General features: G+C 40.0%; 1 protein-coding gene across 2 annotated transcripts in view; it reads right to left on the bottom strand.

The window, feature by feature from the left end:
* PGGT1B (protein geranylgeranyltransferase type I subunit beta) overlaps positions 1–15,526 on the bottom strand; it is a 52,051-nt gene that overhangs the window by 1,394 nt on the left and 35,131 nt on the right. For both annotated transcript variants that reach the window (XM_019555307.1, XM_019555308.1), the window contains exons 5-8: positions 12,017–12,149; positions 8,918–8,963; positions 5,811–5,995; positions 5,435–5,543 (exon numbers count right to left, since the gene is read on the bottom strand). In XM_019555307.1, the coding sequence (XP_019410852.1) occupies positions 5,435–5,543; positions 5,811–5,995; positions 8,918–8,963; positions 12,017–12,149 (473 nt within the window). The remainder of the gene's footprint in view (positions 1–5,434; positions 5,544–5,810; positions 5,996–8,917; positions 8,964–12,016; positions 12,150–15,526) is intronic.

Below are 15,526 nucleotides of genomic sequence, written 5' to 3'. Positions count from 1 at the left end.
GGGGGGGGTGCTCTACACAGGGCTAGAAATTTAGTGGCAGGGGAGTAGTGGTACCTTTAACTGTCATAGCTCCCATAGCTGCACCATATTTCACCATATTTTCACAAGTTAATGCTACCACTGCTCCATAGCCACCATATTTCTGGGTTCAAGAGTGGATTTTCTTGATGGATTTTCAGTTGGTTTTCATGAAAAAGGGTGTTACACATGAGAAAACACAGTAATTGACTAGGTCATAAAGAGTATTTGAGCAAAGGCCTGAAATCTGAGAATGTATTCTAGGAATCTCAACTTTATTCAGCAAAGGCCTTTGCCAACTAATAGTAGTTACTTCAGCCTAGGGAGGAGATGGCCCTTACCTAAAGAGTGTGCTTCTCAGAGTCAATATTCTCAAGCAGTGAGAATTGACCTTCTTGGCAGAAGCACCGTAAATTAGCTCTGCACCCTCCCCGAGTACTACTCTGACCTCCTTCCCTTGCCCATCTGCTGCTCTTTCTTCTTCCTTCCCTGTTCTCTCCAACTGATCTGCTGCTCTGCTTTGTTTCCTGCCCCATGCTACCTGCCTGATATGCTGCTGCTTTTCTGCTCCATGCTCTGTTTGCCACTTTGCTGCTGATGTCCCCTCCCCAATCTGCCACATGCCACACATGGACTGCCTGTACCACTTGAGGTGCACAGATCACAGGCAGGCCACCACTGGTCTAAACATTTCCTGCTACAAATAGGCAGAAGATATTTTTGAGCATAGGAACATTGTTCATGGGTACAGCAGGAGACTCTGCAGATGAGATGACATGAATTATTGAAACAGCAAGGTATATATGAAAACTAGGAACTATAACCATGAACATAATACCACCAAAAACACAGAAAGATTCCCCACACTTCCCACTCCCCATGGGAAATGATACCCCTAACTTGACTCTCTCTCAGGCAGATCAATGGTCCATAATGTACTTAGGTGAGTTTCACTGTAATTTCACAGGTGACTGAACAGATTTTTCAAGAATGTATTTGCACAAACGCCAGTCAAATGTTTTGAGCTTTAATGAATTAAAGAATCCTTCATTAAACTTCATTAACATGCAGACAGACCATAGTTCACTATATATGGCAAATACGTCTGCCACGGAGAGCTCTCCCACAGGAAAAAAACAAAGAATGTTCGCTAAAACCCCATTACAAACTATTGCCTGATTGTTCATATATGGCTATCTGGTACGCTTAATCAGGTTGTGCAGTAGTGCAGACTAATGCAGAATTTAGGATAGGTCAAAACATACCTATTCTGACATAGCTTTGTTTGAAACAAGTCAGTCACCATCAGTTAACGCTTCTGAAGGCTAGAAGAGTTGCACAACCAAAGTTCAGTGAAAGAGTCAAATAGATAGCAGATAGCCTAATAATTTAAGGCATTCAGACCTGCAATGACTGGATAAGACAACTCTCATTTACAGTGCTTCCTAAACAAGTCTCAGCTTACATATACTCATAACTTCACTTTTAATTAAGGGTGCACCAATAAAGATTTTTCTGGCCAATACCGATGGCCAGTTATTAACCAGCCATATCAGCCAATACTGATCTGATAGTTGATATGCAGCCTGACAGCATGGAGAGCAGCATCCAGCTGGTAAGTCTATGGTGGGGGAACGAGCCTGAGGGAGGGAAGGGGCATAGTGGGAGGCAGATCGAGGCCCCTGCAGTGAGGGAGGGATTGGGCTGGGGCAGGTACTGCCCAGCTGGGGCGGTGGATAGACCCTCATTCAGGAGGGTGCGCAGGGATCGGGGGCAGGGGAAACAGTTCCCTGTTGCTGCATGCATCCCAGGGGGGAGGAATGGGGGGCATAGGCCCCCCAGATTTGTATGCGGGGCAAGGGCAGGTTACCTGCTGTGAGCTGGGGCCAGAGGGTGTACCAACCTGTCCTTGCCAGGGGGCTGGGCCACAGCTGTGCTCAGGGTGGGCAGGACAGGTGCGCTACGGCAAATTTGAGGGTGGCTATAACCCACCCCATAGCTCCCACTCCCAGTGCTGCTGCCACCTGTCACACCCCCATGCCGGGAAGAGGCTGGTGCAGCCCCAGGCTCGCAGTAAGCAGTCCATCCTCACCCTGTGCACAAATCAAGGGGGCACATGCTCCCCATGCCTCCGAGAAGCCACCTCCCTCTCCAGTGCCCCACAGACCCAGATGAGCCTTCTGCAGCTCCATCCCATGCCCCACCCTGCTCTGGCTGGGCAGCACCTTCCCCCGTCCCACTCCCTCCCTCACCATGTGGGCCTTGATTTGCATCCCCCATGCCCCTTCCCTTCTTCACACCCCTTCCCCACCACTGACTTACCATCTGGACGCTGCTTTCCACACTGCCAGGCTGCATTCCTGGCCACATGCATGCTGTAGCTGCATGCGTGCATGTGGTATTTATTGGTGACATTATCAGCCACACTGGTCAAAAAAACCCAATTGCTGATAACATCAATTTTCTTTTTATCGGTGCAGATCCAATATGAACTGATATGTCAGTGCACTTCTACTTCTAATGTTTTCAAAGTGCTTATTTCTACGTTCTTCTTGATCCTTGTGTTTTAATCAAAGTAATTCTTCATTTCCAGTCTTCTTTCTGCTTCATCTGTGCCTTTATATACACATTCAATTCACTCTTCATTTTCTTAGTTTTGCATTGAATTTTAAAGTTTAAGTAATTCAGATACTACACTGAGGTGTATAGTATAAAACTCAGACAAGTTCTCACTGTTTTCGCCCAACAGGAACACAGGCAATTGTGTTGGTGTCTATTTTCCCCTGAAGAAACTCTCTTTACCAAGACTGATGCATAAGTAGTGAAGGATAACCAAGTCATTCTTTGTTTTTCAAAACTGGCTTATTCACAAAAAAGTCTTGTACTGATCACTTATCACTGGATACCAGCAAAATTAACATAAGACAGATGTCAATCTTAAATATGTAAATCTGAAAGCCTTTTAAACAAAGGTCTGCTTTTGCTTACCTAACTGGAAACACAATTAAAGTGCATGTGATTTATTAGTGATTAACATATAAGCCAACTTGATGTTTGAAGTTCTACTGCTTTAACATGAAATTTTTGGACAAATCTACACTTCCCCTCCTCAACTGCAAAACAGCAGTAACATCGCTACTGGGGTTTTGTGAGGTTTAAGGTACTGTGCTCTCAAATTGTGTACAATCTTGAATGGGTGTTCAGCTGCACAGCTAACTACAATGGATCCTACAAGCACAGAACAAAAAGTTTCTTAGTTCCCAGCCCAGAGATCTAGAATTATACTAGTCCATAACTAAAGACTTGGTGATGGTAAGTTAAGAACGAGTGCTAAACAGCATGCTAGATTGAAGATCCACCAATTCTTTGGTCTTTAGTACAATGCAAATTAAGATTAGAAATGACTGCGTTTCAATTTTCTTAATGCTGAAAAACATTTGTATCCTTTTTGGCCCATGAAATGAAAAAAATAACATTCTTTCTACTTACCATTATATCCCCCTGACCCCACCCTTCAGTTGACATCAGCTCAAGAGCTAGGATCACAACTGTACAAAGCCAGAACATTTGGAATCTCAAGCTTTCAACACTAATTTCAAAATCTAGGTTTCATGAGATGACCACCTATTACCATGAATGCTCAACTGAAGTAAGGGTGGGGGGGAGAATCAAATCAGAGTAACTGTACAACCAATATGGTATCACCAAATTAAATCTCTATATTTATTAGCCATGTACAATTTTTCCTCAGTTACACAAAACTTAGATGTAATCTTTCTTCTTGAAGATTACTATTTGACCCACAAGATACGGACATAGGTTGCAGTTTCAAAGATCAAAGAGTAAAAAGACTCCTTATATCAATAGAGAAGTCAAAGGAGATCAGAACAGAATCACAACTTGAAAAATGACTATACAAAAATAGCATCCACATATTAAATAGACTTGCTCTGGTGCATATAGAGTCACACTCACTGACTTCAGTGACAAAGGCAAGTTTAACACTCCTCTATGTTTAGCCTTGCAGAACCAGAGAAGCTCAAGGAAAGTGAACCATCTCTTTCCTGATTCTCGCATCAACAAACTTGAGTTCAGTTTACAGGACTACTGTCCTTCCCACCTCTAGATGTGGATGTTACAGTGAAAGTAACAGGGCTGTTTCATCCTGATGGTATGTTCTGAAGACAAAGGGTGTAACGGAAGACAGCATTAGGCTGGAAAAATCTGCATTATGCAGATATTGTACAAGCCAGAAAGAATGAAGCTTAACTCTCAGACGCCAAGCAGATTCTTCAGGGATGGCAGTTCCCATTTCAGCTGTGCGGTTTTGTAATAGAAGCCACAGACATGCATAAGTGGAAATGTAAGAGACAGTTTTCATGAGGTCACTCTTCAAAGCAGATCTGCATTCGCTCCCTCATATCTGATTTAAGCTTTGTGAAGTTGCACACAGGTGATATTCAAAAGCAGCAAAACTGCATAAAACACATATAGGTCACACAAACTGCCAGGGCTAATAAGTACTAAGAAATAAGCTGCATTTCGCAAGGTGCCAGGGCTAATAAGTGCTTAGCATACCAGTGAAGTTTTCTAGAGACATCCTACACTAATCATGAGACTGAAGTTCTAAATCCTCCAGTTCCACATTCAGCCTGTCTATAAATCAGGCACAGAAGCCTACCACCTTCAAAAGAGAGCCTTGGTAGCAGAATCAGAGAAGACTCACTTTGAAGGGAATTACATAGTGTTCATGTGTGCACTTAATGAAAAACCAAAAAAAGTAAGGTTTATCTTTAGCCGTACCAACCTTAAGCCTTATTCCTTCATACATACAACTTCGATAGTACAAGATACATTTTATACAGCTCAGGTTTTAAACAGATTGCTTTTTAGTGTGCTAAAAAAGGAGCACATCAAGATAGAGAGGAATGGCTCTACTATGGTGACAGTGACTGATCTCAAAGCAGCATAGCATATACAAGTAGGTTCAAGAAGAATACATTCTCATGCAATGATTCTTTTGCTGGAAACCTTATGGTAAATACATACTTCCTTTGGGGTATTATCATGTGGACAGAACCACTCCATGTGCCATCTCTGTTAAGACTATATGGTTACTTATTACACAAGTTCTTTAGTTAAAAAGTGATCAGAAAAACTAAAGAAAATGCAATCCAGAGTCTAAACTCTGTTCTATGTCCCCTTTACATAAGAGACTAATTTGCTGCAGCAATAAACAAGGAAAAATGGCAGAGGGAAATGTGTATACTTCATGTTATGACAGTCAGTTGTATTTTATAGCTTTTATTGCCCGCATTTTTGAGAGGAAAACAATTAAATATAATAAAAAGTATGAGAGACCTGTTGGACTAAATTGGGAGATAAAAAATACCCCAGATTTGAGAGAGTAGTTTACCTGGATGGCTGTCTGGCCACTTTGCAAATCCACCAACAAGGCGATCTTGAGTTGACAAGATGTAATTCCTGTTTTTCTCAAAATTGGTATACTGGAATATTTTTAAGAGCTGAAAAGAAATGAGTGGTTCAACAATACATGAACAAAAGTATTAATAATTAATTGGTGCAACAGAGAATAAATCTAGTAAAAGTTAAGGCCCTACATTTTTGCAAAAAATTACTAGATAAGTATAGTACAGTACAAAGTGCAGAGAGCAAGATACCAATTTTAAGGTCACGCCAACCTGCACTGGATGCAACTATGCTACAGCAGTGACAGATAAAGGAGTTAAACTAGCTAATAAATATATAAAAATGTCTCACTACTGTATTACCTTAAGAGTTGCTCCCACCCAGAAGGAGTAACACGTGTCCACAGGTTTATTGGGCCGTCCATGGTAGCCATTCTGTTGCCTCATTATACACCATCTTCTTATCCTGTTCAGTTCTTTCTCAGAGAAGACTTCCTCCAATTTACCCATCAAGCACAATGATGCAATTCCACAGAATGTGGAGCCACCTGCAAGGAGAAGAAGAATAGCCTCTGTGATGCTTTGAAATAGAAATTTAGCCTTAGTGAGAATCTGGCTAACTGAGATCATAAAAGCTACAGCATAATACAAAAAAAATAAATAAATCAGAAGCCTGCTTAATTAGAAAAGCTGACTTGAAATCTAAACTCCAGAGGAAAAGTAACCCTTTGTCTACCACAGACACCCGCCACAAAAAAAATTACATGCGCTATTTTACAGTGACTAGAGCTTCATTTCCTCACAGCTGGAGGCTCTATCAGTGCTGCACCATTCATATAAGTAGTAAACATTGATGTAACAGTGCTGTATTCACTGCTGCAGACCTGTTTCCATATGTAATCCATAAGCAAATGAATAGGAATCCAGAAATCTGAAACAATGCTGGCAAATTCAGAGACACAGTAAGCAAGCTATCTATACCAGCGTTTCTCAACTTTTAAGTAGCAAGTACCCCTTAACTTCTAAAAATTTTAATAAGTACCCCAACACACAATTTTTCAAGGGATTTTATATTTACAGACTACTGTGTGCCATATGTTGGAAGAAGGGCTGCGTATATAGGGCCGTGATATGACAGATGTCTGATCTGGTGTGGGTAGGATTGCCACATTTTACACCAGGGGTGCACAACTCAAGTATGTACCTGGGCTAGAGGTGATGTTGACCAAAACTAAAAGGGCTGAACCCAGTGCCGTGCAAAGCACGGCATGCCAAATTATTAGAGGGAAATTTAAAGCGCCGCAATGCATGGCACACCAAATTTTTTGCCATAGTTTTGAGAGGAGGAAGGGGCAAGAGAGAGAGAGAAGAGGGTGAGAGAGAGAGAGAGTCCTGGGGTACCCAGGTACCCCCAGGGGTACATGTACCACAGGTTGAGAAACTATTATCTATACCACTCCAATGCAGAAAAATTAAAGGGAAGAAAATTTTTCAATTCACTACCCCCTACAATAAATCTCATTGTGTCAGGGAAAAAGAAGGATCATAAGGTTGGAGAGAGAGAGAAATTTCCAGTGAAAGAAGGGGGAAGATAAAATCATTCCACCCTTTATTTCTACAGAATATTCACTATTGTTTTTAAGCCACAATAAGGACCTTTGCCTTCTTTCTGCTAGTGCTCCAGCTGGGATGATCTGAGGCACAGAAACAGAAAATTGCTGAACCCTCTCCTCTCAGGGCATCCCCTTCCTCACCCTCAGTTCCGATTCAACTGCTCTCACTAGAGCCAATGAACGATGGTTTATTAATCAAATTAATGCTACAGTTACACCAGAACAAATATCAGTCATTTTCCTTCAACTGGGGTGGGGGGGGTCACAGAGGGAAAAGCTAGACTTCCACATCAAATTACTGAAGTAGCCAAATTCCTGAAGTATGTTGTAGGCAACCTGCCAGTGTATTTAGTTAGCTCATGCTCAAAAGTCCAACTAGTTACAAGCTGCCAGCAGTTGTGCATTGTTCCAGGCTCCCTTACTGCTACACTTCAGCAAGTTTACAATAAAAAATATACCACCATGAAGCTTCTTACACTGCAGCTGGCCTACTGGAAACTGATCATTCCACCATCTTCTCACTGCACTGACAGTAAACACCAAGTACTTGCCTAAAATTGCTGATGTAGAACATTTCTCTGATGGACAGAAGGGGACCACAAGACCATATCCATTTCAAGATGGTGCCTACCCTACGAAAGTCTAAGGACCCCATTATAACTATAAAGAACACTGCAAAACACACAGTGGTGCTCCAGACTTCAAGAGAACAGACTGAGGTCTGAAACAAAACAGGAATCTCAAGTAATTTCTGCATCACTTTCACACTAACTAAACTGTCAAGATTTCCTGAAACCACACTACAAGTTGGTAGTGAATTACTTTATCTGAGTCTACCTAATCCTTGTTATTATGGAATATGCCATAGCATACACTTAGGTTAAAAACTGCCTGGGTAAGAACCTAAATTAAATTGTTGAGGCAATATGTGGGCTCATTTAGATCAAGACACACCGCTAGCAATATAAACATGCTGTGAACTAAGTCCAATGAGAATTAGGCTCCTGTACTTCACTACTAACTTCATTCTAGCATCAATACATAGAAAAGACTCTAGAGCAAAAGCATGGTGGGATGCTAAGGAACCATGGTTAAATTTGCTAACTGTAGACATTATTAAATAATCCCTATGAAATGAGTTTTTGATTTCCAATATGCCATGAAACAATCATCATAACATCATATAAGAACATATAAGTTCAGTGTAAAGTTATCAAACCTTTAACATACACGCACACACATAATAACGTTGTCTTATCCATATTAGAAATGACCCCAACTGCTCTAGCAATTATTGCCACAGACAAATAAATAACGTTTGCACTGAAAACAGCAAGTTAAGAATTCCTGACTTCATGCTTTTCAGCTTGCTGCTTATAAAAGCTAACGGTAGTCCTAAAATTTAACCCCACATTGACTCTGTGGTTCAGCATAGGAAACGATGATAGGGTTTATCTGTGGCTGTCTGAACTGGAGAGTATCCTCAGGAAGGAGAGCTGCATGAGGACACTTGCAGGACTGACAAAAAAGCAATGATAACATTGCAAGGACGCTGCTCTCCCAATATACAGCTTAGGTCCCATCTTTTAAGAGTTAGTTAGATGAGAACAAGAGAGCAAAACTGTTTAGCACTCTCTCTCTGTGCCTCCAAACACAGGTAAGACCGTAGGGTCATAGGAAAAAGGATGGCAACACATTCTGAGAGATGCTTTGGATTTATTGTACTTCCTTAACCACCCAAAATATTCAAAGGGAGGGAAAGCATGATAGGAAAGCTGAATACCAGAAGTGTGGAAAGCAGCTTAAAAGTTCACTATAGCCATTTTTAGAGTGGAGAAAACATTTTGAGGGCCTTACCATGAGATTCCAGCCCAGCTCCCTGTGCCAGCCCATTATCGTATGACTGAAAAAGAAAAAGCACTTCAGAACCAAATTATTCATATCAACATACATCTCCAGCATCTTGCATACATATTTTCATTTTGTAAGAATTTGTATCAAGACACAGTGTTCAATTTTTAAACCAGCTGATAACTTCTGAACAACTTGTGCCTTGAAAAGTTAACAGCAATAAAATGCCCTGCCAGCAGCTTTTATAATTGTTTTCTCAAAACAAGATCAATGTTTCTGTTTCAGTAGCACTGCATGATAAGTGATGAATAATTATACAGTATTTCATTGCAAAGTTACAGGAACAGAAAAAGCTAATTCTGTGGGACTCTTTAAATCTATTCTGCTGGAGCTGTGTTTTGTTTTGTTTTTTTACAAAGAGAAAGCAGTTTCTGAATTCAGACAAGATGCACCTAATTTATTTATGCTGTTACCTTCACCAAAAAACCAAGAGCAAGAAAGTAACAAAGCATTACAAGTAACCTGGCACTGAAGTACATGACATACTCTAGTAAAGACTAGCACACATCAAGCCCATAAGAGCAACAAGAAAACATACTTGTTAAGCATGAAAAAGAAAGCACCCTGCTTGAGAGGAAATGAAGCAGCTCTATGGAAAGCTACCTTTAAAAATACAAATGTTGGCAATTATTTCTTTCTTCTGATGTAAGCTTTAGCAATCAGTTAAGTGCTAAAATTTCTTGTATTAAATCTGCCTAAAAACATTTCAAAACAGAACACAATTTTTTATAAAGGCAGCATTGTGGGTTCCACGTTTATGGGATTAGTAATTCCAAGCCATGCCTATTCAGTTTATCTATCTGTATTTTCTAAAAAGGGTCACAACCCCTTGAATACTGAAGTCAAAGTTGACGCCAAGGTTTACAGATCAATAACAATTCTACATCAGAGAAGTAACAACTTTGAAATCAGTGACATAATGAAAAGAGTGCTAGTCTATCATGTACAAAGATGCATTTTTAAAAATAGATTACTTTTTCAGACTAGAGGTACACTGTAATATTGTAATGTTCAATCATAACATTTGCCTTTATTGCCATATGTGCTTAAATGTATGATTCAGCAAACAATTTTCTGTATGAAATTTAAGTTTGTGTTGCACTTCTGACACAACAATGCTAAACCAAGGGACAGAGGGCAAGAGAAAATAATGAATTCTAAAACAGGAAAGATCTATTATAATGACTGATATGGCTATTCATTCTCGCTGTTGTCTAAACAAATTACTATATCTCAGCTGCAAGTCAATTTGCATAGCTGAAGAGCTTATGAACTATGACTTGCACTGAAATATATAAATAAGCCTCACTTACTTGCAACTGGTGACATAAGATATTGAAACAAAACCAAATCTTTGTATGGCAGTTCACTACTGAACAATGCCAACTATTTTGCCTGATAATGTGCATATCAGAACAAAGTAACATTGTTAAAAAAGAAGCATTTGTATGGGAAAAAACCAACTAAAACAACGATATAGTTTATAAAAGAAATCCAGAACTGTAAAAACTGAAATAATATTTACTTATAATCATGAAATTTACTTTTGAATGGAAAAATATTTGTACTTAACGTTATTTTATAACAGCAGCCACTTAGTGTTTAATAGCAGCATTGGATATTAGCATTTAGGTATCCTGTGTGTTATGCAATTTTAAATACTGTATTTATAAACTCTGTAAAATTCCTTTTACATAGTGGGAAAATGGTCACCTTGGCAACCTACATAAAGCAAAAATTGAGCAGCCTCTGTTAGTAACAGCTCTATTTTATTTTTCTTTCTGATAGTATAATAAATACTTGTTTTCTAACTTCAGTGGACCTGGAGATTCATCAGACTAGAAATCATGCAGAGGTAAACCAAGTGATAAGCAGGATGAATGCTTTCCAGGTGTGGTATTTTGTAATTTACCTGGATTAGAAAGGCTAGCTTAAAAGACTGAATTCCCAATTGCATGAGGAACTGTGCCTATCCTGGATAGCAAGACACGAGAACTCAACTGTCAGGCTTACACTAAGGTTATACAACCCAGTAGCGTTTGACACTGATCCAAAAATGAACATAGCAGGCTAGAAAGCAGACCTGGCCTATAAACACCTTACTGGGGATCCCTGCTGCACTGGGGGCTCCCTAGCAAGCGTAAAGCCAACAAAGCATCGACGTACCACACAAACACAGGCCATATGCCCGCTGATGAAGAGTACCTTGAGGAACGAAATGCAGCAGGGGACCCAGCCAAGCAAATCCCAATGTATAAATGTATATTTTCTTATGACTGACAAATTTCTTCATTTGGGTAAGGGCTACAAACAGAGACTGTACATCTTCAGTGCCTGTGCTCTGAACGCTACCACGTTCAGAGACCTAATGACTACAACATGACAACAAGTCTCCCTTCTCAGTTACATTCTTTTCCATCTCATAGCACAGGAGAGCTGCAGGCATGTCTAACTCGAATCTTTGATCCTGCAACAGCCCCGCTTATTCAATATGTGCATCAGGAACAAAACTAACTCACTGGTTGACTGTATCAGGGATGACTGCAGTAACCAGATTCTAAAACATGGTGGGATTGAAGGTGTATCCATACTTCTATGCAAAGATACCTGTGCTAAGTCTAAACAGTCAAAAATGGATACTGGAAGCTGGTAAGCCATAAGAGCACAGAGCTTCAAATGGGCTACTTTACCTGCTCTTGTATCTTTAGACTGCGCCACAGCATCCTACCTCATTCCAATCTGAGGGTTCATTGATACAGCATGGTTATACATTTTTAATAGAACATAATAAATGTAGGTCTTAACAAAGGTAGACAATTTGATATTACATTTGAAACATATATATGCTAAAAATAAATTATATTAACAAATACAAATAACTGACTTCTTATCCCTGGCTCATATATAATATCAGAATTATATTAAACAGCACATGTACAGCAGGGCTGTGTATTGTACACATTTAAATGTATAATGCTAACACCTGAAGATCTTCCCTACTATATAGAAGTCTAATATCTTTTTAACAAACACAGGAAAACTCACCATACTTCTTCTAATATAGTCTATTGCCTTCTTCATATCCATGCCTGACCAGTTGTTGAGCATGTAGCAGATGCAGGAAGCACAGTACACAAATCTCATGTCATTCTCGCTACCTTCAAGCACAGCGCAGAAACTGAAAGACAGATTTTTTTCAATATGCACTGAAAAGAGTATCACTTTATCAAGATGAACATGAATATTAACTATTCTGAATAATGCAACATTTATTTCTCCTTTCAGGAGGAAATTCCTTATAAATTTGGGCTACCTAGAAGGACTATACTATGATTAGAAAGATATCTAATCCACTCATTGAATTATTAAATATCCTCTGTAAAAGATATGCTTCGATCAAACAAAACAAGATTAAATGAACCATTTACATTTTAGAGGCTTTTGCAATTTTAGCTACGCTAATGTCAGACTACTTGTATTAATATTTAATAGACTGTTTCAATGCCTGCATTCTTCCACCCACTATCATATCGCATCACTACCCACAACAGAATCTTTTTGCCTACTAATCCCTTTGTAGGAATCCTACGGCTTTAGTTTTTCACTATTTAAGGATCAGGTTATATGTAGAAAGATATTAAATCAGTATCATTAGCGCTCACATACTGTGTGTGGAAATAATCTGGCATCAAGTTTCTTTGATTGGGTGACCCTTTTGAATTCTACCTTAGTCCTTCTAACAACTGGAAAATGAGTGCTGCATGAATTAACGCGTCCAAATCAGACACCGATCTTTATGTTTCTAGACATCAAAAACCATATCTGGTCTGCTATCTGACAAGAGTTCATTTGGCTCAAATATATAGATAGGATACTTGGGAGCTTTTAGAACCTACGAGCCAGGCAGGTGAACTGAAGTTGTTTGAAAGTGTCCTCTGACTGACACATTAATCTAAAGAACAATTTATCTTTTTGATTTGAAAAACACCAACTCAAAATACTACACTGAGCCTAACAATAAGAGAAGAGTGTCAGATATAGACACGCTAATAATCCCATGTGCCTGCAGATGCTGACTTGCATCAAAACTAGACAGACAAATGCACACTTTTTTGCACATAAGACTATTTGGCTCATTTCACGTCAGTCATTTTATCTAGACATGAGATTCAAGTTCAAAAACACATGCAGCTCATTCCTCATCTAGAATTCTCAAATTTTAAAATAAAATTTAAATTATATTTTCATTTGGTCTGAATTCCTGAAAAGAGTTTTACTTGGTAGAGTCCTCTATAATATATTATTATACACATCATCTTAGCTCAAATTGAAAATACTTTGATTTTTCATTACACTTTTTTATAGCCCATTCTGGGCTAGATGTGACCCACAGGCTACCAGTTGGACAACCCTGACATATAATATACATATTTTTAGACCAGTTCTATTTCCTTTAGATACTGAAATATAATGATTCAGTTTAAGGGAACAAAAAATGTTACTTGGGCAACACTGAACTACATCTTACTGTAACATTACAGTAAGCTTATTACTTCAGTGTTATCAGGTAAGGGAATGTCTCTCTTTTTCAAAACTAAGTGCACATGCGAAATACTTTCACCCTAGTTGCCAACTGATTTAGAAGCTAAATGCTAACTTACAATTGCTCTGAGGTCAAAACAGTTTCTACTTAAAGGAAGGTCTGATGACAGAATTGGAACCTTCAATGCAAAAACCAAGTGTAAACATAATTCAGAAATGGAAAGGATCCTTTTGCAATGAAGAGCCCCAAACAGACAGTTCATTCACGAACCAACAAAGCCTCTTCAATGAATGACAACTGGAGGGGCTGTATACATGGTTTTTTTACAATCAGAATAATGGATTCACAGAATTATAAAATGGACATGTATTCTACACGCTGCCTGCTCCCTAATAATTTGCCCATACTGCCTTTTATCTAACATTCCCCTTCAAACCTGTCTAACCTGCTAGTGTTCTGGTTTAACTTTAGGTAAGTGTGTAATTTAATTAAAACAACACTGTTTTATTGTTTAAGTTCTGATTGCTAAACTATTCTTGAAGCAGAATGTGATGGAAAATGAGCTTCCTTATTGTCAGTGACATTTAGTGCATATGCTTAGCAAAAATAACTTAATTAGTTGAGTTTTTGGAAACCTGCGTTAACTTAATTTGGGAAACTCAGGCTTATGAAGGTCAAAAGTATGACGACAGCCCTAGCTATTTCTAATTGTGTACCTCTGGTTTCTAGGAGCAAATAGCTAAAGCAGGGATGAAGAACCTCCAGGGCATTGGTCAGCTGGGGACTCCATTTCCCCAACCCCTGCCCCCATGTCTCGTGCCAGTCTCCATGAAGACCTCAGCCACACTGGCAGTGCATGTGACAGAACAGTGCAGGGGCTGTTCCAGAGCTGCCAGGAGCATGGGACAGAGGCAGCTTGCATGGGACAGGGGCAGCTTGCTCTGGAACTGCCATCTGTAGCCTGCATGCACCAGGCAGGGGTATGCATGCAGGGGATCATGGCTCTACCCTAGCTCCACACAGGCTGTCACTGCTGCAAGGAGCCAGGGCACAGCCATGATCCCCTACATGCGTGCCCCTGCCTGGAGCTTGCAGGCTATAGATCGCGGCTCTGCCCTGGCTCCAGAGCAAGCTGCCCCCGCCACAAGATCCCAGGAGCTCTGGGGCAACCCGCTACACTGCTCTGCCTCATGCACTGCTGGCTGGCTGAGGCTTGGGTCTCCATGGAAACCAGCACAAGCTATGTGGGCTGGGGTGGCTGGGAAATGGAGTCCCCGGCGAACCAGATCTGGCCCATGGGGCAGACATTCCCCATCCTTGAGCTAAAGTTTCAAGTACTGAATGGGCTACAATGCTTGGATTTTTGCTATATATTTACCAATTTAGTGTAGGATCCCCTAAAATGTCACAAAAAAATGCAAAAGAATTATGCTTTCACAGACATATCATTAGCCTCTAATTTACAAATGGTGTCTGAGGGCTCCTGTCTTTTTTCAATTGTATGCATTACTGTGGGCTAATACAAATACATCCCCTAATGGAGGGAAGTATTAAAAACAAATATAAGCTATTAACTAATCTGGGGTGCTGAACAGCAACAGAAGCTTATGCCTTCTTCTGAAGACTCTCCCTCCCCCCCCACAATTTCCCTTCCTCCCATCCCTTCCCCATATAAAAATGTCTTGAGTCAACTGTGCTTAAGTGTGGCTAATTTCTGAGAAACTCAATATTATAAGGGTCCTTCAGAACCTAGCATACTGTTCAGTTTGTCTCCTGAAAAATATATTATAAGAAATTAAGGGCCGTCTCTCTCATATCCCTCTATGTACAAACAGCAGCGTATTACCAAATGCATTCCTTACATTTCTGACTACCTTTAAAATCCTGAATCAGAAAGCTCCTGTCAAGACAATTTGACAAGCTTTTGATCTGGTATCCAATGATCACCTCTTGGCCAAACTGCCCAGTTGTGGCCTTGGCTCCACCACGATCCGCTGGCTGGGAAATTGGCT

This window comes from Crocodylus porosus, unplaced genomic scaffold (genome assembly GCF_001723895.1).
Source record: "Crocodylus porosus isolate Cpor-Errol unplaced genomic scaffold, CroPor_comp1, whole genome shotgun sequence".
NCBI classification, from domain to species: domain Eukaryota; kingdom Metazoa; phylum Chordata; order Crocodylia; family Crocodylidae; genus Crocodylus; species Crocodylus porosus.
This window is presented reverse-complemented; position numbering and strand designations above follow the sequence as displayed.